This window comes from Aquila chrysaetos, chromosome 18 (genome assembly GCF_900496995.4).
Source record: "Aquila chrysaetos chrysaetos chromosome 18, bAquChr1.4, whole genome shotgun sequence".
Taxonomy (NCBI): Eukaryota; Metazoa; Chordata; class Aves; order Accipitriformes; family Accipitridae; genus Aquila; species Aquila chrysaetos.
In genome coordinates this window covers 11,878,265-11,904,096 of record NC_044021.1, presented here as the reverse complement: position 1 = coordinate 11,904,096, position 25,832 = coordinate 11,878,265, and the positions used below count along the sequence as shown (strand labels likewise).

Sequence of the window (25,832 nt, the reverse complement as noted above, 5' to 3'; positions counted from 1 at the left end):
CAGTATTACAAAGAAAATCTCATCTGTATCCTGCCATTTCACACCGTCGCGGTGTAGCGCTTCTGTCCGTCACCGCAGAACTCCACCTCTCCTGCGCCACCATGGCCTGCCACCTGCAGTCATCTGGGGGGAGTAGTTCAGTCACCATGGCCTGGCAGGAAAAGTACAGGTTCGCTGCTTCCAATAGTACTTGCAGAGGCCTGCAAAATGTGGAGTCGCATTTCAGCCCTGAATTTTAAACTCTGCAGCTTGCTTTCTGAATGCACCAGGAACTCCCAACCGAGTCACCAGCCCGCTTCTTCTGTGCCCTGCTAACCTTCTGCTATGAATTAAACATGACATTTGCCAAGTAAATATTTTTGGGGCTTTGTATTTTCCTTATAAATAAAAAGCATGGTAATATGCCGTGGCTGGTGTAATAAACCTACCAAAACCCTCTAGCTGAGGCTGAAGGGGAGTTGTGTCAAATTTGCTGTTGGGCACTAAGATGCTGGTTAGTGACTGGCTGCGCTAGTCGATAAATTTATGTTGGAAAAGAAATCAGGACTGCCTGACCACGGTGACCAAATAAGCAGGAAGGCGGAAATCTGATCTGTTACATCCACATGAGCTCTATTTTAAATAGCATGTTTTATAAAACTTCATTTGTTTGAATACACAAAGCAAGCTAAATCTCACTGATTTGGCTTCATATTAATCCAAATGTACTGTACATGATATTAGCTATGGGAATGGTTTAGCCCTGATCCAGGTCTTTACATGCTACACAAGCTCCTAAAGCATTTTGTCCTGCTTTGAAAAATAGATCATAGTTGGCTTAGTTGTCAGCAGTTCTGTGCATTCTGCCTTGGGCCAAATTGCATTTCATCTTATCAAGAAATAAGAGTTTTCTTTTTAACTCTATTTTGCTTTCCGTGAGTGCTTTGATCTTTAATTTAAAAATAAAAAAACAAACAGAACAGGAACACTAGATATGTATCTGTGGCTTTGTTCATATACTTCAGCTTGTCTAGGATGTAATGATGAGGATGATTTGGCAAGCATTGTGATTTGCTAAGAGAGCAGGCTTGCTGTTTAACCTCCAATACAAAGTGGTTCACAAAGTTAATTGAGCAATAAGATTTTGTCAGGGCCATAGCTAAAATCTGGGAGCTTGTTAAGGGACTATAAAAGTATATGTGGGGTCTGGAGCTCCTACTTGAGAACCTTTCTAAAAGTCTGGTGCTTCTTCCCTGTGATGAAAATAATAACCAAATGTATAAGCAGGCTGCCTAGGACCTGTTTGAAATTCTGTGCTCTCATAATATGCCTCTAGCAAGATAGTCTTACAAACCTCCAAACTGTTCTCCAAAGAGTCCAAAGTAAGTAGTTGACCTAGAGAGGAATTAAAAGGAAAGAGAGAGGGAAAGACACAGCAAGGCAAACCATGTTCTCCCTGTATGTGGGAACATTGACTTCCTTTCTCTGTGTTCTTCATGTGGCTGTGTATTCCCTCTGCTTTTATATGGATGTGCTTACAAGAACTAGTTTGAGGTTTTTAGAAGCCCTCCTGTAAAGAGTATCAAAGGACAAAATGTTGATACTGAATTTATAAAGTGCCTGTGCAGATACAGAGTGTATATGGTACACCCGAACAATATAATATGCTAGCACAAGTTTTGCAGAGATTGTTACTAAAGGGCATGTGGAGGGCTAGTGAGGGCTGTATATGCAGTTTGGGGAAAAAAAAAAAAAAAAAAAAAAAATTATCATAATCTCCAGAAACTGAGAGATGTAGAGGTGCAGTTTCCAGTTCAGACAATGTATTATTGTGATACTGGGGAGACATTGAGGTTTGGAATAGTCCTGATACATCGTTTATATGCCAAATGTAATGTTGTTGAAAGTACAGAATAAATGACAATTATTTGCTAGCTATTGAAATGTATTTCATGGCTTTCATTATCTACATGTATGGTATAGTTAGCTGTTTACTGGAAACTACTTTTAGAAATAGATTGCTTCTGGTCTAATTTGTTTAAACTTTGCTCTTTAGGTGTATCATTTTCTGTCACTGATTTAACTATTTCAGGTTTTTCTGTGCATTTTATGACCATTGATTTATTTTGGTGTTTAGCATGCTTTAAATTTCTTAGAAAATTAGGTATTACTACAGAAAGCATGCTTTTAAAAAATAAATGTATTGGACATGAAGAAGGCAGAGATCTTTGACTTCCCTGTGCTTAGTAATTTTCTAAGTAATAATGCATTATTGACCTTTGACGTATTGGTCCCTTCATATAGGAGCTGTTTATCTAGAGGGGAGCCTAGAAGAAGCAAAACAATTATTTGGACGTTTACTTTTCAATGACAAGGTATTTATGTGTTTATATAATTTGATTTCCATTTTAAAAATAACTGAAGACATGCTTTCTTGTCCATTGTTTTACTTGAGAATCACAAATGAACAGGAATACACCTGTTGTACTTAGTTCCTGGAAACTGAATGTAGCATAGCATGTTTAGGACAGCAAGCTGCACTGGTTCAGGCAAAAAATTACAGTGTTTCCTCAGGTGTGCTGTTGGTTGGTTGGCTTAGGTAGGGAAGGGCGGGTGGCGTGGGAAACCTGCAGACTTCCATTCAAAGTGCTGCTCTTAACAACAGAGATGGGTGCTGTGGATCCAGGCAGCATGCTCTGGGGAAATGATGCACATGTAGAATGACTGTTCCTGTTTCATCAGTTAAATCATCCCACCCCTAAAAGTTTTAAACATATCTTTGAAAAAAATACAGGGGATTTCATCCAGCATTTACCCAGTTGCATAACTAAAGTCTGATCCATTCTTGCATACTGTGTCTTACATCGCTGTTAGTTGGAATTTTTCCCATATAATGCCTAAGGAAAGTAACCTGCAACAATACACGTGGCAGTGGTGAGGGGATGAATTATACAGCATTCTCCTTCTTGAAAGTCTCCCAGTCTGTGAAATGACAAAGCTTATTAGAAATAGAAGTATTGTGAAGCCTGTCGTAACTCAGTGTTTTTGCTGCTCAGTGCCTGTAGTGAAGAAAACCTATATGAAATAGAAGAAAATAAGTGTTCGGTTTTTTCTTTAGTCCTTGCCTTTGGTGAAATCAAACTTGCTATTGAGGAGTACTTGCAAATAAAGTTAGTCCTGAGGCTTAAACAAATCTTTTTCTTCCTTTAACCACTTTTTATTTGGTTCAAGGATTTTTCCACCTCTTTGACACAAGCTAATTGGGAGAACTACAGGCAGTTTGAACAGCAAATACACGATTTTAAAAATTAGTTTGCCAGCACTATTGAATTTGCAATAAGCAGAGTCAGCATCTGAAATAGTTCAGTATTTCAAGTAATGACATTTTATTTAGTACTGTGGAATTTGTTAAATGACTCCCTTGAGCATTAAAGGCATCTCTCAATGTTTGCAGGACCTGCGGGATGTATGGCTTAATTATCCACTACACCCATTGCAAGTAAGTGTATCCCTTTCTCTAATAAATTTCACAGCTCTGTTTTACTTTCAGGGATGCTTTTCCATAGGTTTTCATTGTAATGACATCTCAGAAAAAAGTAGCCAAAGGAGTATATATATTTGCCTTTGTGTTTGCTTTTGGGTTTGGTTTTTTTTTCTTTTTTTTAATAAATAATGAGTCTTTGCCTCTCTGAAGGTTAATCGTTCACCTTTCCTTTGCTCATGTTTGATATATAACTGCGCTTATACGATAAATCTAGTGAGAGGTAACATTTTGGTGGCTTCTTGTTCATCTTCTCGAAGTTGGGGGAAAAGGGTATAAAAACAATTTATGTACCTATTTTGTTAACCTGAAATTAAGACTGAAACCTTAATAGTAGGGAGGAATATTAGTTGAATGGAATAAGAGCGTGATTCTGATTTTTCTGATTTTTTTGTGTGTGTGTGTGTGTCCAATGATAACATGGTTGTTTTGGTGGTTCCAGTAGCTTTAATACCAAGTAGACACTGGAATTATGAAGGTGTCTGAAGGCTAGTTTATCCTCCATGTATTGAAGGATACAAGTTCACAAGTTGTTAGTTTACAAGGCTGGAGGTTGGGAGAATGGTTTCCCAGTCCTTGTTCCCTGACTGAATTCTAGGGGAGACCTAGAGCAAGTCACAGAGCCTCTCTGCACTGTAGCTCCTTGTCTTCACAGCAAACGTGGTAGCATTTTCCAAGTGTGCAGGGGTGCTGCAAGAATAGCTGTATTCAAATTGTCATCCAGTCAGATAGTAAGGTTTTCAGGGTCATATGAACATCTGAGAGGTTTCTTTTGTCCATCCAAATCTCTGATGTTTTGTGCAGTTGGTTTGACTCCTTTGAAACTTTTTGTGAGCACACCCTCCCAGCAGAAGGTCACTTTAAGGTCTCCATCTGAAATGTCTCATATATTTGTATGGATTTTGTAATGGGTACATAGACAAAATCTTCAGCAACAAATCAGTGCACATGAAGTGTTTTTATGACCAACTCTCTGTGAGTGTAAGTAGAAAAGAGTCTTAATGGGAAGATAAACTTTTGAGATTCAGCACCAGCTATCCTGCATGGTGTCACAAGCTCCCAAGAAAATTCTTCCTACTCTGGATTTCTTTCTTTTCTCTTACTTTATTTTATTTTAACCTTTTTATCTCTGCTTGCACAAAGAAGGCTTGAACTCCGCTTAGAGATTGGAGACAGTCAGTGTATGCAGCTTATCATTTCTTGCTACTACCTTAACTTGTGTGATGAAAGTTTATTTTCTTCCATGTCCCAGAAGCCATCCTAGCTCTCTGCTTGCCAGTAGGGGAAACACAGGCTTCTCAGGTTAGCCTTTAGGCACAGCTAGCCTGAAAAATGGCATTTTAAAAATTATTAAAATTTCACCATAACAATATGACAAATGAGATGCCAATTTAAAAAAAAAAAAAAAAGCAAGCTCTGCGTAAGATATACAGAACTGAAGGGCTGTAACCCTGTTATTTGGCAGTAGTCAAGCCAGTAGAAATAGTGATGAAAAAATAATTAGTGGTCACCTGAATAAATGTGGTCTCTTTAAAAAGAGTCAAAATGTAAAGACAAGTCCTCCCTCACAAATGAGTAAGAGATTTTAGAGGAGACAAAAACACATGTGATGATGCACATGATACTGTCTGCTGGGTTTCCTAACAGGCTGTTGGAAAGGCACTCAAAAAAGGTTTATAAAAATGTGTTTAAAAAAAAAAAAGGAATTAAAAAAACCCCAAGCAACCCCTGTGCATAATGTCAGTCCTTACAAGATTTAAAGGAATGGCTGAAACCTAAGAAATGGAGAAGAGGAGTGAAATGACCACATCTTACAAGGGATGGAGACCACTGGCAGATTTCCCTGGGGATCTTTGCTGAAGTACAGGCTATTCGCATCAACAGCTTAGGGATGAGGATGAGCAGTGAGGTGGCAGTTTGTTGACAATACCAAATTATTCAGGGTAGCAGGGACAACAGCAGGCTGAAGAATTGCAGTCTGATTGTGAGAATGCGAGAGTGACTAACTATGGAGTAAAAAAGCAGATAAAATTCTGTGTAGATAAATATAAAGGCCTGTGCATGAGGAAGCAAAAAGCAGTCTCAGCTCCACATGCAGCTGAGCTCCAAACTGACCATTATCACCCAAGCATGGGATTTTGGTCCTGGGATATGTAGTTCCATGAAAATGTCAGCTGAAAGCTCAGTAGTGTTTAAGGAAAAAGACAAACTGAATGCAATCAATTAATAGAAAAGAGACAGGCAAAAAACCAAAACAAAGATCTTAATGCCACTTTAAAAAACGGTGGCTATTCTTACTTTTCCTTCAGGCATCCTCATCTGGATGATTCTTCCTTTAAGGCATTGCCATACAAGAGAGATGCCCGGAGTGGCTGGAGGAAATGCTTAAGCCGTTTCCTAGCTCCAGAAAGCCATTTAACAGTATCACCACATCAATGACATCAGACAAGAAACTGATAAGAAAAGATACTGACCCAAAGTGATAGTTTTAATTTTCTTGTGTTATTGTGCCCTTTTGAATTTCGTATACTAAGTATTTGTCCTTGATTTTTTGATACTGAAGGAAAGTGGGAGAAATAGATTTGGGGTTTGTCTCATCTTGACATGCTGTCAGTCTGCCAGTCCTATTTAATAATTTTTTAATCTGTTGCTCAGTTGCAAACAATGTGATAATATTAGAAAACTCCGCCATGTACAATTGTATGTTTTATGAAAATAAGTAGTCCATGCTGTCCACATGTAGAGACAGGACCATGTAAGCAATGTGTTATAAGTGCCTCAACTGTTAAAAAAGCGTACATCAGAGCTCACATCCTCTTTGAGTGGTAATTATTCAAGACAAAAAGCCAGAGGAAACACGGTTTTCTCAGTTCAGCTGTCCAAAGAACGACTTGTTTACTGTATTCTTTGCCCTTGGTTTACAGAAGGCTTGCTTTCCTCTGAGAAGTTCTGAAACAGTGTCTGTATGTCATTATTTGCACTTCATTTTATTTACAGCTGCAGGAGTCCAATACTGACAGGCAACTCATTGAGACCTCTCCAGTTCTTCAAAAGCTTACAGAGTTTGAGGAGGCAATTGGAGTCATCTTTACTCATGTTCGGCTGCTAGCACGTGCGTTCACTCTGAGGACAGTAGGCTTTAACCATCTGACTCTGTGAGTACACAGCAAGAGTCCTCCTGTAGCTCTGTTGGTCCTTCTGTTAGTATTCCCAGATTGCTTTATTTGTAAACAAACTCTAGATGTTATATCTGTTCTCCAGAAGAGAATAGGGTAGCTATGTTCGTAAGTCTGCCTGGCTCAGTATCCTGTCTCTGACAGTAGTCCGTAGTGGATATCTTGGGAAAGACTATAGAAGATGTTAGAGCCATCCCGGTGGTTCTTCTGAGCTTCCTGCATCATTGATATTTGCACATCACTCCTGAGACAGTAGCAAAACATACTTGGAATCGCATTTGGGCAGAGGAAAGAAGTAAAATCATGCTCTTCGGTCCAAATGCGGCCCTTGTGTTCTGTGGTGTGTAGAGCTGCCAGGCCCCGTTTTAAAGCAAACAGTAGAACCATACCAGTGGTTACAGAGTCCAGGATCTCCCATGAGTTTAAACCCTGATCCTTTTATTTCTTGTGAATGGACAGACCTTTTTCTCTATTGAAGTTGTTGCATTCATTAGTTCATTTTCTTATAAGAAGTTGCAGGGAGAGACCTTATCCCATTACAAACTTGATGTCAACTGCTCTTCTCCTTCCATTAGTCCCAGATCTGTGATCTAATAATTGTGTTTATATGTAGCTGCCCTGATTTGCTTTCTCCCTGAATGTTGGTGTTACAACAGTAATGAACTGTGTTTTCATCTCACCTGGTTAACACTGGAAAATTGTCTTAAATGCATTTGGAAATGAGCGAGGCTCACTTTCAGATCACTCTTTATTTTAATTTGTGTGTGCATGCTGGTTTTGTTTTTTCCTTCCTGAGTGCTTATTGATTTTGCTCCATTGATGTCTCATTTTTCAGAGGCCACAACCAGAGGATGGAATTCCTGGGTGACTCCATAATGCAGTTGGTAGCCACAGAGTATTTATTCATACATTTCCCCGATCATCATGAAGGGCACTTAACGGTAAGACTGCCATCAATCATGCTCTCCGGAAGAGCAAGAATGGGATGGAGACTGAAATTATGGGAGCAGCTAGTGAATTATTCTGGATTTGATTAATAAAAGAAGCCTCAGCAACCACTGCTCTTTAATAAGGCTTTGTTAATTTTAAGTCATGAGCACTGCAATGAATAGGAAATGGTGATTTATGAGCTCAGTGCAATAATTTTTGTTCTGTCTGTGAAATGGATCAATAATTTTAAGGATGTCAGTGATGAAATTGAGAGATAAGACTAGTTCTTGTTTAAAGATGGGTGTCTTAAACCATTTATTTGAATAGGCACATCACATTACTTTTTTTATTCATGACTTCCAGTCTGTTGAACCTGCAACCAGGCAGGGTTATGCTTCCTGATAAGAAGTTTTTAAAATTTATTTTAGTCTGGTTTTCCTGTTGTCTTCAATCTGGAGCTCCTGTGGTAGCTTTTGAATTTAATTTTACTGTTGTTATAGTCATCTGTTGTTGATTACTGTAGCCTTTCAGCTTCTCTTACCTGGGCTCTGAACAACCTAGTTTGGGGATCTTTCAGCAATTTACGGTACTTTAAACATAGGGTGGTAGTATATGTAGTTTTTCTGATTGATTCATTTAGTACTGCAGCTAGGCAGCTATGGCTTTGTGAGGAATAAATTTTCTTAGACTTACTAAATTTTTCTTAGTTTTCAAGTCTTGAGTAGAATAAAAAAGCAATACATGTATCAGGAATATGAATCGAGTCTTCTAGTTAAAATTAGGAAGTAGCACTGTAAGTTTCTTAGCCACGTGGAGTGGTTTTCTCAAATCAATAAAGGGATAGCAATTCTAAGTCTCTAGCAAGCAATGAATTCAAGTAATTCAAGAATATACTTCTTGGGTCTTTTGGGCTAAAGCTGCTTACAAGAAAATAAGTACATGCTCTGACTAAAAGTAATTTTAATTTTTCTTCACCAGTTCTTAAGCTTCATTTACATTCGTATGGATTCTTCTGCACCATTCAGGAGACAGAGTAGATAAAGCCTGCACTTTTGAAGTAAAAAGTTAAAAGGGGAAGAGACTTTTAATATTCTTCATAGAAACAATAACATAAGGCAGAAATCCAAGACTTGTTGGTTTTTTTGCTTTGTAGGTGACTTTTAAGAATGTAGGCATCAGTGTTGTTACAGTAAGATAAATCTTTCCAGAACTATTTGGCAGGAAGGATATGAAGTGTTGCTATTAATGGGTGTAAATACACAGACCAATGATCAGAATGTCTCCATGTTGCATATTTTAATGATTAGTGTGTTGGCAGCTAGAACAAGTTGCACAGCCCAAGTTCGTAGGGGAAACTACAAAGAGCAGAACGGATGCTGAAGACACATAAAGATATGGAGAAGTAGGCAATGTCGAGAATAAAATTTCAGCTCTGGGGATGTGCATGCAGTGAAAAAGAAAATTGTCTTAGAATGTTTTTAAATTTGAGGACAAATGAAATGAGACTTGTGAGAAAGGAGGCTGATGATGTGGGATCTGAAGAGAAACAGCAAACACAGAGTTCCTTCTTCTGTCATTTGGGACCATACATTCGAAATAGTAACAGAACATCAGCTGAATGGTGTCTGTAGTGTTGAGGACAGTTTTGGTCAAGGATGGGAGGATTCCACTTGACTGGGAATGCAGTGGCTTCCCAGTGTGTAGTGATTACTTGTGGAGAGATGCCTGTAAATTGACTACATTTAAGAAAAAGAAAGAAGAACATAGTCTTGTCTACATATTCTGAGATAGCCAAGTGATCTGCCAAAGAAGAGGATGAAGTTTTGTTGGCTGTTGGAAGATACAGCTTTTCCTGTACTGGCTTATGCAACAGTCAATGGGTAGTAGTATGCTGGGTGAAGATGGAAGAATAAAAAAAAATTGCTTTGTAATTAGAGTTAAGCTCCAGTTGAGCATCTGTCACGCATTTCAACATCTGCAGTGATGCAGGCGGTGTCTTGCCAGGGTGTAGACTAGCTCTAAAAAACTTGCTGGGAAGGCACAGGTACCATGTTTTCCCAGTATCATTAAGGGGGACTGAGTTCCTTCCTAGATCACACTTACAGAAGAGGCAAATTCTAATATGGAGCAAGTTGATAATCACAGTGCTAGAAGGATAACTGTGGGGTTTTTTTCCCATGTCTGCTTCACTGTGTAGTGTATATGTTGCTTTTTATGTTACTACTAATCATGATTACGGTTCCCATCAAAATAAATACTCTGCAAACACAGCAAAAGAGATCCTTCTGCTGTTAGAAGAAACAGATTTTTGTCATGTGTGATACTGCACTTCTGTCTCCTAGGTTGCATATTGTACTTAGGATTTTGCTGGGGAAAGTATTGTTTATTTATCTTAAGAACATAAAAGGGAAGAATTTTGGAAATTAATAAGTAGATGAGTTTAAGCAGAGGTTAGGGAGGCAGGTAATAATCCTATCTGCAGTCTGCCTAGTTTATGAAGATCAAATTGTGAGTATCTGCTTCATACATCATTGCCAAACAAATTATGAACATACTGTTCTTTATTTATCTGTTGTCAGAGAAGAAGTATCAAGTGCAGCAAATAAATCTTGATTTTCATAAGCTCAGTTGACATGCTGGAGCCAGGTAGCATATAACTTGGATCTAATAAGCTGAGAAAATGTGATATGGAAGACAAAGAGAGAAAAAACATGTATGCAGCTTCTCAACTTTAGATTACCCATAAACAGTGGGAGAGACATTCTTTCCCTCTCACCCCCACCGCCCATAATATCCCTAACTTCTTAAATTAATGCTGTTTCATTTAAAGCAAAAAAGCAAACAAACAGGAAAAAAGCTCACCTTAACCAGGGGTTCAGAAAATTGCATGAAACCCTAAAATTCCAAAATACTCCTTTAAGCTGTATGGGATTGTATCTTTGGCAGAGCTCTGTGTTTATTTAAGCAATCTGCCTGCAGCCAGGATTAGGCACTTCAGGGAACTCTGCTGGAGTCCAGGTGTCCTGGACATTGTCATACATTGAAAATGTTAGAGCCAGATCTTTGTCAGGGATGCATTGGCTCAGCTATACCACCTTCAGTAGAGCAAACATTACGTACAGGCTGTCCAGCTATACATTTTCTTCTCTGGCTAAATGAACGGAGCGGCTTCCTCATCTGCTTGTTCTGAAACACTAGACTGTCTTGCTTTAATGTGCATTTGTCTTAATTACTGCCTATTTATTTCTTATTTGAGGGACACTGGGGACTGCTCTATAGACTCCAGAATATTGTGTGTTTATACTTTATGTGGAAAAATGTATATAACTGTGTATTACTTAAACTAGAAAAATGCAGGTTAGATGAAAAAGTACAGGACTGATGAAGAGATGGTATATGATTGCAAAGAAGCTCACAAACAAGCATCTTAAATGCAAGACATAGTTACAGAAATAATGAGTCCTAGAATAAATAAAATTTAGTGAGAAGTATTGAAACAGAAGGAAAAATCAGCAGTAGAAAGAATCAGAGTGTGTGTGTGTTTATGAAAATCATTTGAGGTGTACTAAAACAAAATGTCAGTAAACTGAGAGAAGTGAGAGGCTACAACGATGCAAGTAACTTTTTCTCCCCAGCTCTCCATACCTTTCATAGTTTGGTACTGCTAATTGTTACTATTGAGTGGAACTTCTTTCTGTTGCAGCTGTTGAGAAGTTCTTTGGTGAACAACAGGACACAGGCCAAGGTGGCAGAAGAGCTGGGTATGCAAGAATTTGCCATCACTAATGACAAGACAAAAAGACCTGTAGCTCTTCGAACTAAGACTTTGGCTGATCTCTTGGAATGTGAGTTAATTTGGTTATAACAGCTTAGTACTTATGCAGCTTCTTTTTCCTTGGGGCTTGTTTAAGAAAGCCATTAGCAATCTCTCAAATCACTATTAAAAATGTATGTTTGGGTTTTCAAATGAATTATGCCTATAACTCTGAAAACCAGATTTTTTAACACTAGCCTAGATTTTTGAAGTCTGTATGAAAGCATGAAGGAGGTGTAATTGCAGATACAAAGTTGTAGGCTTAGAAATTGAGGGGTCATGATGACCAGGTCAAAAGCATGTCTGGAAAGTTAAAGCTTGTAATCGGAGTTGAGGTACTTAACAGCAGTTTCAATGTTACATTAATATGTTCTTGTCACTGTTGGAAGATAAAGTAAGTTCCTTCAGCAGGTGGATATTTCTGTGGTTGATTTGACTGCATTTTAGGAGGTTTCAAAATGGTCATTCCACAAGAGGGAAAGCTACATGGAAATTAAATTATTTTTAGCCCATTTATAGAAGTTTGTGCTACCTTCTTTCCAAAGAAAGTGGAAGCAGTGATAAATATTCTGCAAAGCAAGCTAATCCATATCTTGTATATTTTGATATATTTTGTGAGCCATTCTTGGCTTTTGCCAGATCCTCTAAGCAAATGGGTATAGCACACAAACAGGAGTGATTTATATCTAAAATTTTTTATGGTACCCAGTAGTGATTTATTTGTAAGTTATCCATGGTCTCCTGGTTAAAATGTGAGATTAGGAGCTGAGTGTTGTTTCTAGCTCTTTAAATGACTGAGTGGATTTGGGTAAGTCGCTTAATCTCTTGGTCAACTTTATTTTTTTCCTGTGTATGCAGGATAATAATACCCTCATCAGATCACTGCTGTGAAACATAATTGAATATGGCTTTAGAATACTCATAGATACTTGTTTCTAAAAGTGCAAGCCATTAACGTTCTCCTTGGATGAGTGACAGTACCTTTTTTTTCCCCCCAGCCTTTATTGCCGCCCTGTACATTGATAAAGATTTGGAATATGTTCACACTTTCATGAATGTATGCTTTTTTCCACGGCTAAAGGTAAGATCAGTCAGGTTCCTACTTTCCTGCCACTATGTTTTAACACATTATTTTGTTTGGGACTCTTACCACAATCTCTCAATCATAAAAGCATCTTTGTGAGCTTCTTACAGGAGTTTATTTTAAATCAAGATTGGAATGATCCTAAATCTCAGCTTCAGCAGTGCTGCTTGACTCTCAGGACAGAAGGAAAAGAGCCAGACATTCCTCTTTACAAGTAAGAACTGGCATCTTATGGATACAAGCTAATTATCAGTCTTTCTTGTATATGGAGGAAGGTGTGATCAGTCACCCTATGTTTTTCCCATAGTTGGGTTTTATTGTAGTTATCCAAGCTCTCCAGTTTCTCTCTGTCTGCAGATGGAAAATGTTGAACCAATGTCTTCCAAGCTTTAGGCATTTTAAGCCATTACAAGGAAGAATTAGTAAGCATTTTACCTTGCACAATTGCAAGGGAAAATATAATTTTTACGTTCAAATGGAGTATTTCATTGGCATCATTCTACATTTGTTCTTTTAATGTGAGGAATGGCAGTATTTTAAATGAAGTGAATGGAACAATGGCTGTTTGAGTATGAAGTCAAGTTACCTCCATTCTATTTTCAGTAATAGTATGAAGTTTCTCTACACTCTACATTATTATGCAGCATAATAAATGCCTTGTGTTACACATCCTGATTGTAGGCTCTGTTTCTAATCCACAGAGTCAGGCGCTGAAGGGCAACACAAGTTTTGGACATTTTCACTGCACAGTTCAGCCCACATATGTCCTCCTGTTTAGTGATAGAAGAGCTCAGGGCAATGAACCTCTTAACTTGTACACATCAGTTAGACACCTGAAGCTGGATGGGATGGATCTCCCTTCTCTCTTTCAGTTGTAAAACAGTGTAATAGCTGCTTCAGAGAGGCAGTAATAAACTTCAGTTTGTATATTGCATCCATATCCATTCAATTAATGTAAGAATGGGTGCAATGTTAGTCCCCAAAAGAAGAGAGAAAAGCTATGAAAGTTCAAGGCTTGTGTTATTGGGATTATTATGTCAAAAAGCTATGAAGAATGAAAGTCAAAGTGCATTTGTCCCATTTACTGAAATAAAGTTTTCAATGAAATGTAGCCGTTCAGTTATAGTGACAAACAGTGCACTTCAGAAATATGATTGCTTTAACATTGCAACTGATGCTCTGCAAATCTGACTCCTCAGTGTCTCTGTATGAGGGCTCACAGCTTTGTCTTCAGTGAGGGAGATGAATACAATAAAAACAATTCCTGATTCTTGTAAAACCCACTGAGTATCAAGTACCAAATGTTTGTTTAGTTTTGCTGTGATGATAAATTGATTTTTATAGTACAGCTTAGAGCTAGTAATATGCTGTTATCTTCCTATTATCTTGTTAAATTCCTTTTCTTGAGGTTATCTATTTCACTGCAGTCAGTACTATTGCTTTTAAATTTGGGGTGGCTTTTATTTGCTTTTGTCACAGCGCGTGGAAACAGAGTACTATAGTTAGATACTTTAAAAATTCATGTGAAATTGGTGCTCCTTCCAAAAAGAAACAAGGTAGTGGACAGAACTTGAGCTGACAGTGGGGAGAGATTTGGGACAGCAGAGAGAAACAGCAGCAGAAGCAATTCATTGCATGTCTAGGGAATTATCTTTTTCCCCTTTAGATGGTTGTTGATGCATGTCCTAGACTTCAGCTCAAATGGAAAGTTTGTTTTGTGACAAACTGTAGCTTTTCAAAGCTGATGGAAAATTTCTTTGTACTGTGATAATTCAGTATGTAGAGAGCTACCATGTCCAATAGAAAGTCCTTTTAAAACCTTGCTAACTGCATAACTCTCAGGGACTAAAATTTTAGTGCACACAAGAATCATATTGGTGTGATTATTTGCAATTGCACAGCTATGCACAATTTATATGAATTTATTATAAGTGTTTTCACAGTGTTTAAGCACTTTGTGTTATACTTTGCATTTTTGCTTATAGCTTAAGGTTTTGACATTCATATGGTGCTCCCGAGTGAACCCAGAGGAATAAATATAACCAATATAGATAAGGTGCATTTTATGTAAATTTCTCCTTTTTATTGTGCACCGTACTGGTAATCTCTGGGTTAATGTGATTTATACAGGCATCTTTCAACCCTTGCTCTACGCTTTGCACTAATTTCACTATATGTATTGACCAGACTGAAAGCTTGGTGATGTATGTGCTGCAAACAGATTCTGGTTTTTAATACTTACTGCTTGAATAAATCATATCTTTCTTATTTCAGGACTTTGCAGACAGTGGGACCGTCTCATGCAAGGACATACACAGTAGCTGTTTACTTCAAAGGGGAAAGAATAGGATGCGGTAAAGGCCCAAGGTATAGTGAAAAATTAATCACATGGTGTTACAGTCTGAATGTGGCAGTGTCCAAAATGACTAGCCGTGGAGATAGACAAGCGTGTGGTTGGCTTTTGAAAAGGAAAGCTATAGAGCCTTCTTCAAGCTATTCCGAGTTTCTGCCTCAGAAACACCTGAAGGGTTCAACATTTGTATAGTTTTGGGTCTTTGAGCTTTTTTGGCCAACTTGCCTCTCAATGCTAGGTGGCTGGCAATGCTAACTGACTTGTGGCTCTCAGACTAGAAACTGCAGAACAGCTTCCAGGAAATAGTGACTTTATCTTTGGCTTTGCTACTGGATTACTGTCTAACTTAAGCTGGCAAGTTAAGGGTGCAAGGCTCTCAGGTCTTTTTTTTTTTTTTTTTTTTTTTTTTTTTCTGATGTTATTACTTCTAGGTATTTCAGAATGGTTTCTAAAGTTGCAAAGACTTCAACCATGAACCCCAAAGACCTCATCTTATTTTCTGCTACCAAATCTGGTGGTGGTTATAAAAATATCATTGGTTTTATAGCGTTCACACCTCTGTGATTTTGTTCCTTTTTTTCTCTCAAGTAAAAGCAAATGCTTCAGTGAAGAATGGACTAGAATATTCTGTTAGCGTTATTGATCTAAGTTTAAAAATATTCTACTGGAGGTGTACTGCTATTGCTCACATATTTATGGAAAGGCTGATGTATCATACACTCTGGGAATTACTAGCTACTGGTTATCCAAAGAGTTTTATTACAAAAGAGTAGCTAGTGTTCCACTTTGTCAGAAACTTTAGTTTATTCTGTACGGCTTAGATCTCATGTAACATATTTTTGTTTGGCTTTCACAGTATTCAGCAAGCGGAAATGGGAGCTGCAATGGACGCACTTGAAAAATGTAAGATATTTGAGTATCAAAGAAAATAATTTATAGTTTACATGCTTTGACTTTAGCAATGCGAGGTGCAGGTTTTGTGGGGGATAAGATTTGAACAGGGGGTATACGCTGAATGCTGTCAGCTTCTAAGCAGCAGGTTTTCCTTTTAGGACTTTCAAGACAATTTTGTAACAGATGAAGTTAATATGATACCAACAGGTATTTTTTAAAGGCAGTTGATCAGCTACAGAGGTTGCAACTTAGCGGAAACCCTGTTCGGTGAAGTCTCCTTGAGAGTTTCCATGCTTAAATATGCAGTGGGATAAGACTGCGTAGTCTCTGATGGTGTGGTTGTCTCATCCTCTAATTTAGGGGAGGAGGAAAATTACTTTTCAGTTGCCAATTTAGAAATAAAATTTGATCTCACATTATACACTACACGAGGTTAAAATCTAACAGGCAGATCCCCAGCCAATGTAAGTCAATATTTATCTGTTAAGAATGGCTTATATCAGCTGAGGATCTAGTGATCTGTGTATGCATCTCTCAAAATTATGCACAGGATAGCCAGCACGAGAGCAGTCCTTCATTGCAGTGGAGTCTCAGATATGAAAAGAATGAGTTTGCAAACTTCTTATACGAAAGAACTTTGGTCAGTTGAGTTAAAGTGCCAGGTGTGGATGTACTATAAGCAAATAGATTACAAGCATTTTGTGCAGCAGAAGCTCTCTATTCAGAAGAACATGGGGAAGTACATTTTTTGCATTTGATTCAATGGAAGAAATAGGCAATTTCTCAGATGCCAAAAGTTTTTAATCTGTTATCTCCACATCTGGAAATCTCAGAGCTTAAAAATTTCAGAAGACAATGAATCCCTGTAATTCAGAATTTTATTTATATCCATCTGCTAGGCATATACTTCTCACCACCGGTGAATTTGACAAGTAGAAAAATGTAACTTCCCTTCTCTGCTCAATATCTGCAAAATGTTACTGAAGTTTTCTTTGAGTGTTTTTTCTTGTGACAGTATCACCACCCAGAGAGCTGTGACCTTCATCTCCTATCAGTCCAAGGACTTCACAGCTCTTTTCTGACATACATATTTGTTTGAATACCATAGATCTCTAGAGGCCTGTACTCCAACCCCCCCTCAAAACAGAGGGACCAACTTTGAAGTTAGGTCATGTTTCTCAGTGCCTTGCCAGTCAAGTTTTGACTATCTTTAGGGATGGAGGCTGCACAGCTCCTATGGGCACCTATTTTATTACGTATATGTTTGTGGAGTTTATAGTTTAATTTTTTTTAATGCATAAGTATTAAGTCAAGTAAAAGTAATTTTCATGTACCTGTTTATATATGATAGCCATGATGTGTTTATTACATAAATTTCTGTCTCAACATCTTAAATGGATTATAAACAAACAGGTTGCTACCAAGCTGAGTTCTTCAGCGTTCTTAAGAATCATGTTACAGGCACAGTGCTGAAAATCCGATTTTCATTTTATGATGAACATGAGCAACAAAATATCCCAGAACTCCATTAAACAAAGCACTAGTGTTTTTAAAAGCAACAGCAATTTAAAAACAATTTTCTTTTGCTTAGATTGCTTTCTGGTTTAAATAAATATACCCTCCTATGCCCGAGTTGTAAATAACTGGTGAAAACCTTTTATTCCTGTACTATATAATAAAAGGTACAGATTTCACCAGCCAATAAAACAAAGCAGTAGAAAGTCATTCTGCTCTACCACAAACTCCTGCAGATTATGAGGCTTCTGCACCATGTTCTCTAGCTGAACAAATCTGTGCTGCCTGGGACTCAGAAAGAGGAGGAAAACGCTTGGTGCCAAGGGACTCCTCCCTGAGTAGCCTCAGCTGAATTCTCTCTCGGTAGCCAGCTAGAGAGAGAGCAGTCCTTTGCCGAGACATCTCCCAAATTTGTTTATGGCTTTAAAGGTCAGTGTAGTAACCTTTTGCGTTCATCTCAGACACAGATAGGTAGCCAGTGCTGATCCCAGAGCTCTTGGTGATCCCAGCAGGATTTACCGCCAACTGCAGGCTGCCAGGTACTCTACCAGCTCTTTGTTTTCTGACGGCCGGAGGGTACAGGTCTTTGCAGCACAGAGACACAGATGAATGTCAGCACCCTGATCATGCAGAAGATGTCATATTCTGTCAGCTGTGCACTAGATTGAGAGCAATTCTGATCAATTATATAAGCTGGGTTTACAGCCTCAGTTCTAACTAGTGTACATACATACCAGCCAATAGACAAATGTCTGAAATCAGAAGCATCCCTCCCCCTAGCTATTTCTCTGTCACCTCAGCCTTGTCTAGTCTGTTTTAGCTAGTCTTCACTCATCCGTGCTCTTAGACTACTCTATGGCTGTATTCTGGTACATAGCCAAGCATTAACTTTTTCAGGAACAGATTTTACTACATTCCATTTTCCTACACTATTACTTTCTCATTAGGAACCCTGCCATAATATGGGGCATCTAGTGGATTCTGCGTGGTCTAAAATAATAATAATCATAATAATGGAAACATCTGTACAATGCTTGGAACCAGTGGCTCATACTTTTTGGAGTGCGAACAAGACAAAAAAAACCCTGACAGCATTGACAGTAGTCTCACATTCGTTTTTCAGTATCGACCACCTGTTGCTAAGGGAACAGAATGTAAAATCCAGGTAATACCTGGCCATGTTGCTGTACCAGGATTTTATATTTTATTTTTGTGAGTGTATTAGATTTGGCAGTGCTTTGTAGCAGGGGAAACAGATGTGGAAATCGTAAAGAAACCAAAGTCTTCTGACACACAGCCCTGGTTTACTATGGATTATTAGAAATAGATGAGTAAAAATGGTAATAACATTATTCCTTCCTACCCCTAATATCATGAAAGTTTAAAAAAAAAAAAAAAAAAAAAAAGAGCTGAGGCTTTTTGTGTTACCAGTTTGTTTATTAATGTAAAATATTTCTCCTTGTGTCAGATAACTTTCCCCAGATGGCCCATCAGAAACGGTTCATTGAACGGAAGTACAGACAAGAGTTGAAAGAAATGAGGTGGGAAAGAGAGCATCAAGAGAGAGAGCCAGATGAGACTGAAGAAGCAAGAAAATAAAAGGAGGGCACAGAAGCAGTGGCATATTTACTTACTTAATAACTCTGACTGTGGCCTATGGAGACCTAACCTAGTTTCTTGCAGATGATGAATGAAGAGTGCCTGTTGATATCAAATAGAAAATCATAATCTCTTCTTTAAAAAGTGTGTGTATATATAGAATTTCTTTAGTTTGGTTTTAAGTGCAAAGTTTGTTTGGCTTTTTAATAAGATTTGTTTTTAAATCCTTTTAATTTTTATGAAAAGTTGTGGGATTCTTTTTATTATTTTTACTGTCTTGTATGAAGTAATAAAGTATTAATTTCAAAAGCCTGTAGGAGGAAAAGCTGTTTAACCATTGTTTCCTATGTCCAAATGCTGTTTTGTCAGTGACCAGAAAAGTTACTGCATGAACTCTGCTGTGGCAGAGAAACTGTTATGAGAAATTAATTCAGCAGAGCACTTAAGCATGTACCTAACTTAAGTTTTGCAGCTGAATGTACTATAGACTCTGCTAAACCAGAGCCGTAAACTTCAGGTCCTTTTACAGAAACTGGTACAGTAATTGAAGCAAAGAAGACACTCAGTTTTGTTTTAAATAGTGGATTCCACATCTGGAATGTGACACAGGTGTGTGTGGAAGGTTGGGAGGGTTTGTCTTTAAATCAGTATTATAAAACTATAAAAAAAAGAAAAAAATTAATATGAAGCAAGAGTGTGGCAACTTTTTTTGTAGAGATGGTACTGAGTTTACATTTACAAGTTTAGTTTCATTCTCAACTTCTTGCTCTATCAAACTGGTGTCTACTTTGATGGATTTCTTTGTCCAGAAGATACCAGTGTCACCATAATAGTCAAATAGTGTATTAGAAACTCCATACAGGTGCTATTCCAGATAGGTTCATTGACAACTGGTTGTATCCAAAGGAGCGCAGAATTTGTCCCCAAGGTGTAGTTCAAAGGTGGCGTACAGTTTTAAGTCACCCAGTTCCCTTGATTTTTGGTGTCTGTGGCTTCTATTGGACAGTCGGATGTTTCTTCTATAAAAGCTCTGAATGGTACCAAAAGTGGAACATCCACTGTGTCTGTTGGTGGTTTTTACCACTGACTACCAGCTTCATTGTAGATGTTGGTGTGTTGTTCGTACTTTCAATTTGCCTGCGTCGAGCTATTCGTTTCTGTTATGCTGAGTTCTAAGTTAAAACAGTCCCTTAGTATGTATCGTGTAGTCATTTCTCTATCTTTCTCTTCTGCTAAGTGAAACAGATACAACTCTTGTTTTCCTTAACTGCACGTTTTTTTCCTGCTTCAGATCCTTTTTGGTGAGTCATTTATGCATCTTTTCTGATCTAAGTAACACAGATATATGTGATAAGATACCAGGTGGCTTCGTGAGTGTGGATGCATGAGTCTGGCCCAAAGAATTCATACAGACTCCTGGGAGAAGACTTGTGCCCAATGGCCACACTATGCTGAGCAACTAATTAAGCAATTGTCTGAAGCACCTTTCTATAGGTGTGCAATGGGCATCCGTGAAAGCACTTTATTGCAGGTGCCAAAGCAGATAGACACAAGTGTAGCTCGGAAGTTCAGACTACCCAAATGTCTTCCCAAAGTTTCACTGCTGAGCTAATCAATACGTGTATTTTCATAAGCGCGTTTTTGTACACATGCAATGCGAGATGCACTTAAATGTGGTTTTTTTAAAACTTGACCCCACAGCACTACCTCACTTCTTCCAGCTTCTATGATTGCCTTTTCATAATGGATTGATGCTTTAAATCCTTTTCAGAGGATGAGAAAAAAACACAAACACCACCTGTGATTTAGAGAGTGATAATAAACCATTAAACCATAAAGGAGGGGATAAAAACAAGATAAAGGCAAGGAGCTGCTCTCTGCTGGATGCTGCTGTTCTCTGACTTTTGAGAAGTGATTGTAACTTCTTATAGCTTCAGTCTGTAAATAAAAAGCTGAAATGCCTCTGAACAGCAGCAGGCTTGGAAAGCAAGCAGCAACAACTCCCCTACCCTCAAGTCTTGTATTTCAAATTCTTTTGTATAATTGCCAGTGTGCTTCTAGCAGTAAGTTGAAATGGTGCCTTGGTAGATGGTTATGGGTAACTGTGTACACCATTGTTTTATTTTTCCCTCTTAACTGTGACCAGATTCATGTGTTTAACATGTAGAACGTGCAGGTGACTTCATTTTCAGGTGTATAGTTGCTTTGCAAATTTCTCTCATCGTATCCCATATCACCAGAGTACCCCAGTGGAATTGTTAGCTCATAGTTTAACATTACTTCCATTCTTCCTATACATCATTTCACTTTTCAGCTGTAAGAAGACTGTGAGCTTATTCATAAATATTTGCATTAAAATAGATTGAATTTATCAGATATGCTGTTTGGGGGGAGGAACCCAGAACTGTTCTCTTTTCTTCTTTGGCTCAGAAATTGCTTGAAAACAAACAAACTTTTAAAACGATTTCTGCATTCCATTACTACAGTTAATGAATTTTAGGTCTTCCTCAATAAAATGTAGATGATAACCATTTTTTCATGAGTGGACTATTTTCCCTTTTTTCACTGTATAAGCATGGGCTAGGAAGATTGCCTGAAGAAATTTTGTTTTCCTTGTCTTGAGGGCAGAAAACAAAATAAAAGGTAAAGAAATTCATGTTTCCTTTGTCTATGTCAAAACCATGGTGTTTTTCTGTGTACACACTGCCTAAAACCAGCGGGTGTGAATGTTTCTGGTAATTTAAAGAGATGCATAGAATGTGTAATGTGAGCACAGTCCTTAACACTCACTAAGGAGAGAAAGTTGTTTCTTTAAGTTGCCTTAAATTTGGGAAAAATGATTGCTGAGCTCATGCTAATCAGTTGAACAGCTGTAGTTTATAACTAGGCAACTCTGGCTGCTTTTTTGGAAATGTGAAGGTGTCTCTGGCTTATTGATAAAGTAAGGTCCTTTTTTACTTGCTCCAGAGCCTGATCTGTTCTGACCTAGAGCTTCTCATGCAAGATCCGTTGACTTGATTTGGGTACAAGTAGGTGAGCGAAGAACAAGACCGAGATCTGTGTGGATCCAGTAGATCCTGTGAGCGCACTTTTTTTATTTTTTTTTTTTTTTAATGTGCATATGTACAGAGCATTGAATAGAATTGTAGCTCATTTGATGAGGAATTTTAATTGAATTCACATGAAATTCATCATTGTTATTTGCAGAGCCTAAGTTCGCTTTGTAAGATTTCAGTTTCTGGAAGATTTTTTTAACAAGCGATACTCAGAGAACCATGGTCTCTAAGACTGTTGTAAACATTGTTGCTAATAAAGTTTTCCAGAAAAGACTTCAGGCATAGTTGTTACTTGCTAAAACAATTTGGGAAGATCAAAAGGCAAATCCTGATCATCTGTCTCCCTACTTCAAAGACTCTGATTATACAGGCTACATATTTAAATGAAGTAAGCTGTTCACTTGTGAAGTTTCTGTTTGGTGGAAGTTTGGAAAGCCCTGTAAGAGCTTAGGGAGTTGATCATCTACGTTGTACCATTGTGCATTGTCTTTGATGGGGGTGGTCTTGCGATAGAAATTTCCGTGACCCATACATCCCACCCTGCTGCTTCCCCTTCCCAGCCCACCCCACCCCCTGGGTTATGTATTTGTCGTTGAGCATTTGAAGTAGTTTTGCCTAAATGGGGACTAATAACCAGAAAGTGGTTCCTGTTTTGTTCCGTGAAGTGTAGTGAAAACTTGCAGTTGAAGTGTGCTCTGCTGTCTTCTGTTGCCTGCAAGCCTAAATGCTTAGCTCTTGGAATGACTGACATGTTATTGTGAACAGGCACAGAAACGAAATGTGACACGTCTCGTCATTGGTTGCTGGTAATTATTCTTGGCCAGTGAGCCATGGTGTCAGGGGACAGGCATTCTGGATTCTGCTGTCTGTTCTTTCATTCACAGTTAAGCAAATGCAGTGAATAACCTGCAAAGCAGCTGCAAAATAAACTGGTGGCTGCGTAGTGAACTTGCGTTTACTTATTAGACTCACACAAAAGAAAAATTGCCATAACAATATGGTAGGCGGAGCAGGGAATCGGATCTCTCACCTGTCATGGACACATCTCAAAACCATTTATTCTTATTGCAGAGCTGCTCGTTAGACCATCTCCCACTGAAAAATAGGTTAACTCCTTGTATTTTGAAGACATAATTTCTCTTTGTATGAAGACGCTAGTTAAAATGGATTGCAAATCTGGAGATGTACTGGTCAATTCAACTTATAGACAAGGTGGAGCAGAGGGAAAGGAGCATTGCGTCTTGCTGACTGGAGTGCATTGGCTGGTATCGGCACGCTGAAAGATCTGCCAGGGTGTCAGGAAAGCAGGGCAGGCGGAGAGGCTGACCCCGCAGCTGCAGCTGAGTGTATCGGCCAGAACAGGTGGGCTGAGTCTGTGAAGAGAAATTAAATGAAATACCTCCCCTGTTTTTAAAAAGTCAAAAGACAAGGACTGCTCAAAGACAAAGAAAAGAGTGACGACTTCTCCAACTGTCCTGGATTTTTTGTTTCTACGCCTGGTTCTTCAGGTACCCTCAAATTTCACGGATTCTTTCTGGGGTCCTAAGATGAAATAGGTTTCGTGTTCCAGCCACTCAGATTTCCCTATCCGTCAGGGAGCAGGTTTACCTCAGAGGCCCTTTTCTTCACCTGCTTCCTGCAGGTAACAAAGGGAGCACCAAATTACACCTAGCTAGTGAGGTTTTGGGTGTATTTCCCTTTGTCTAAATCCTCACCGCATTCCTCAAAAAGATTCCAAAATCTTTCATGAGTAAGCGTATAAAGGATACACCTGTGACTTGCAATACGATCATACCCGAATGCCTCAAGCATGTGATTCTGTCGCTGTTCACAGCGCCGGTGTGGCAGGAGTGAGGGACTATTCCGTTGCTGAGAGATGAAAACAAGGACAAAATTGTCACTTGGGTCCAGGCTTCAGGAGGTCCGTGGTAGGGCAGCGATGCCTCACCCGGTGGATGCCTTGGTCTGTGGATTAAGTATCATCTTTTCTTTGAAAGCCTGCTACGTTTCTCTTTCCGTGCCTGAGTGTATCTTTGAGAGAGAAAAAGAGAACTTGGCCGTGCAGGCTGGGCACTGTCACCCTCATCCCTTTTTCCTGCGGAGTCTTGGGAAACAATGATCGAGAAGATCTCTAAAACAGGGGACTCTACTATGAGAAGCCAGAACCCAAAGAGCGTGTTGCTTGTACACCTTTTTGGAAAAAGTAAATAAATAAATAAAAACTTCCACTTACAGCAGACATTTCAAAAGTAATCCATTAGCAAAGGGCAGACTCTTGAGCTGACAAATTGTGAACTTTTACTGCTGGCAGAAGCAGCTCATACGTCGGTGATCCAGAAGTGATGCAGCAGTGATGGGTGAGTGTTTGTCACTGGACGTAGCCTGTTACTTTATTTAAAGATGGGGATGGTGGTCATGGGAACCCACGGGACCCCACTGATGCAAGCTGAGCCAACATTTCTAAAAAAAAAAAAAAAAAAAATTACTTCCCTGCAGATTTCTTCCTGTCATTACTTCAGCCATTTACTGTGTCAGAACAGTTCTGACATGGTGACCAGTTTTTGCTGCCAACTAGCATTACAATTCAAATATTGCAGCTCTGTTTCCAGAGGGATACTTGAACTGGCAAACAAAAAGCAGCCATCTCCCAATCCAGCAGCACTTGAAAATGCTAATGTTATTCAATATCCAATTATAATTTTTTTTTATTAAAAAAAAGAAAAAAATCTAATTAAAATTCTCAAAGATAAGAATTTTTAATGACTTCATTGGACAAGTCATCCAAAATTGCTGCTCTTACCTTCTGTTCTTGTGATTATAAGCGTTGTCAAATACATGAGAGTCTTTGAGCTTTGTCATCATTAAGAAAAAATAAATATCATGCTATCCAAAGGAAAAAATAAGAAAAAAAACCCCTGTTTTAATCTTTGATGTTTAAAATTCCTGTCATTCAACACTGTTTTCTTCTTCCTTCTTCCAAAAACCAAGCCAAATATTTCAAATGTTTTCCACCTGTCAGTATGTGTCAGATTTTACAACCAATATCCTGTCTCAGTAGGTGTCTGTACACTAACCATCGAAAGCAATCTATGTGTTATTACTCACCATTTTTTGAATCAGGGTTTGACCAGACATCCAAAATGGTGGGACACTGCCAACCTTACAAGCCCTCAAAACTGTCAGAGAACTGTATGGCTTTACCCAGCAACTGGTTTTCAAAACTTCCCATTCCTTTTGCTCCCATTGCTTTCAATTTTTTTTTTTTTCATTTTTCAATGTTTTCATTGTTTGTTTATTTGGTTTTTAATGTGGTCCGTAGCACTACTGTCTCCTACTTCAAAGTTACCTGATCCTTACTTTTGGTTAGCAGATAAGGCATCAATTCCTTGCCCACTGTGAGAAAATGAATAACCTTGAGCTCTTTGCCCTTGCAAGTCATGCCTCAACATTTATATCAGAAATCAAGTGCCAACAGCGAGAACAAAAGCTTCACTGCGCACCCATGCAAATAAAATACTGAATCTTTCCACTACAATTTTGGGGGGATTCTGTCGGACGTTTTAAGAGAGATTGTGAGGTCTTCAGGCATGTAGTGATGTACTTTTTGCAGTTTATGTTGCGAATTTATGCAATTGGATTAAGTTTGGCATCTATTTCAGCTGGCAGCTTATAAATGGACATTTATACATGTAAGCAAGGAGAGGTAAGAAAAGGCAGAACTGTTACCAAAAACACTAGGAAAAGGCCTATTTCAACAATGCTGAGAAGCAGATTGATTTGGACAGAAAAATTTGTTAACAACTTTCAAATATGTACTGAAAAATACGGGGTTTCGTTGTAACGTAAATACAATTCTGTGCCATGTGCTTGAGATAATGATGGCTTTAGAAA

At 38.5% G+C, this 25,832-nt stretch overlaps 1 protein-coding gene across 4 annotated transcripts in view; it reads left to right on the top strand.

Annotated features, from left to right (window-relative positions):
• Window positions 1-21,541, top strand: part of DROSHA (drosha ribonuclease III) — a 76,397-nt gene extending 54,856 nt beyond the window's left edge. For 3 of the 4 annotated variants that reach the window (XM_030041657.2, XM_030041655.2, XM_030041656.2), the window contains 10 exons: window positions 2,284-2,354; window positions 3,434-3,478; window positions 6,518-6,675; window positions 7,532-7,637; window positions 11,330-11,471; window positions 12,439-12,521; window positions 12,635-12,738; window positions 14,799-14,891; window positions 15,734-15,780; window positions 18,755-21,541. In XM_030041657.2, the coding sequence (XP_029897517.1) occupies window positions 2,284-2,354; window positions 3,434-3,478; window positions 6,518-6,675; window positions 7,532-7,637; window positions 11,330-11,471; window positions 12,439-12,521; window positions 12,635-12,738; window positions 14,799-14,891; window positions 15,734-15,780; window positions 18,755-18,885 (980 nt within the window). In that variant the 3' untranslated portion in view covers window positions 18,886-21,541. Of the gene's footprint in view, window positions 1-2,283; window positions 2,355-3,433; window positions 3,479-6,517; window positions 6,676-7,531; window positions 7,638-11,329; window positions 11,472-12,438; window positions 12,522-12,612; window positions 12,739-14,798; window positions 14,892-15,733; window positions 15,781-18,754 lie in introns of all 4 variants that reach the window. The other variant, XR_005930801.1, reaches the window with a different exon arrangement.
• The last annotated feature ends 4,291 nt before the right edge of the window (window positions 21,542-25,832 follow it).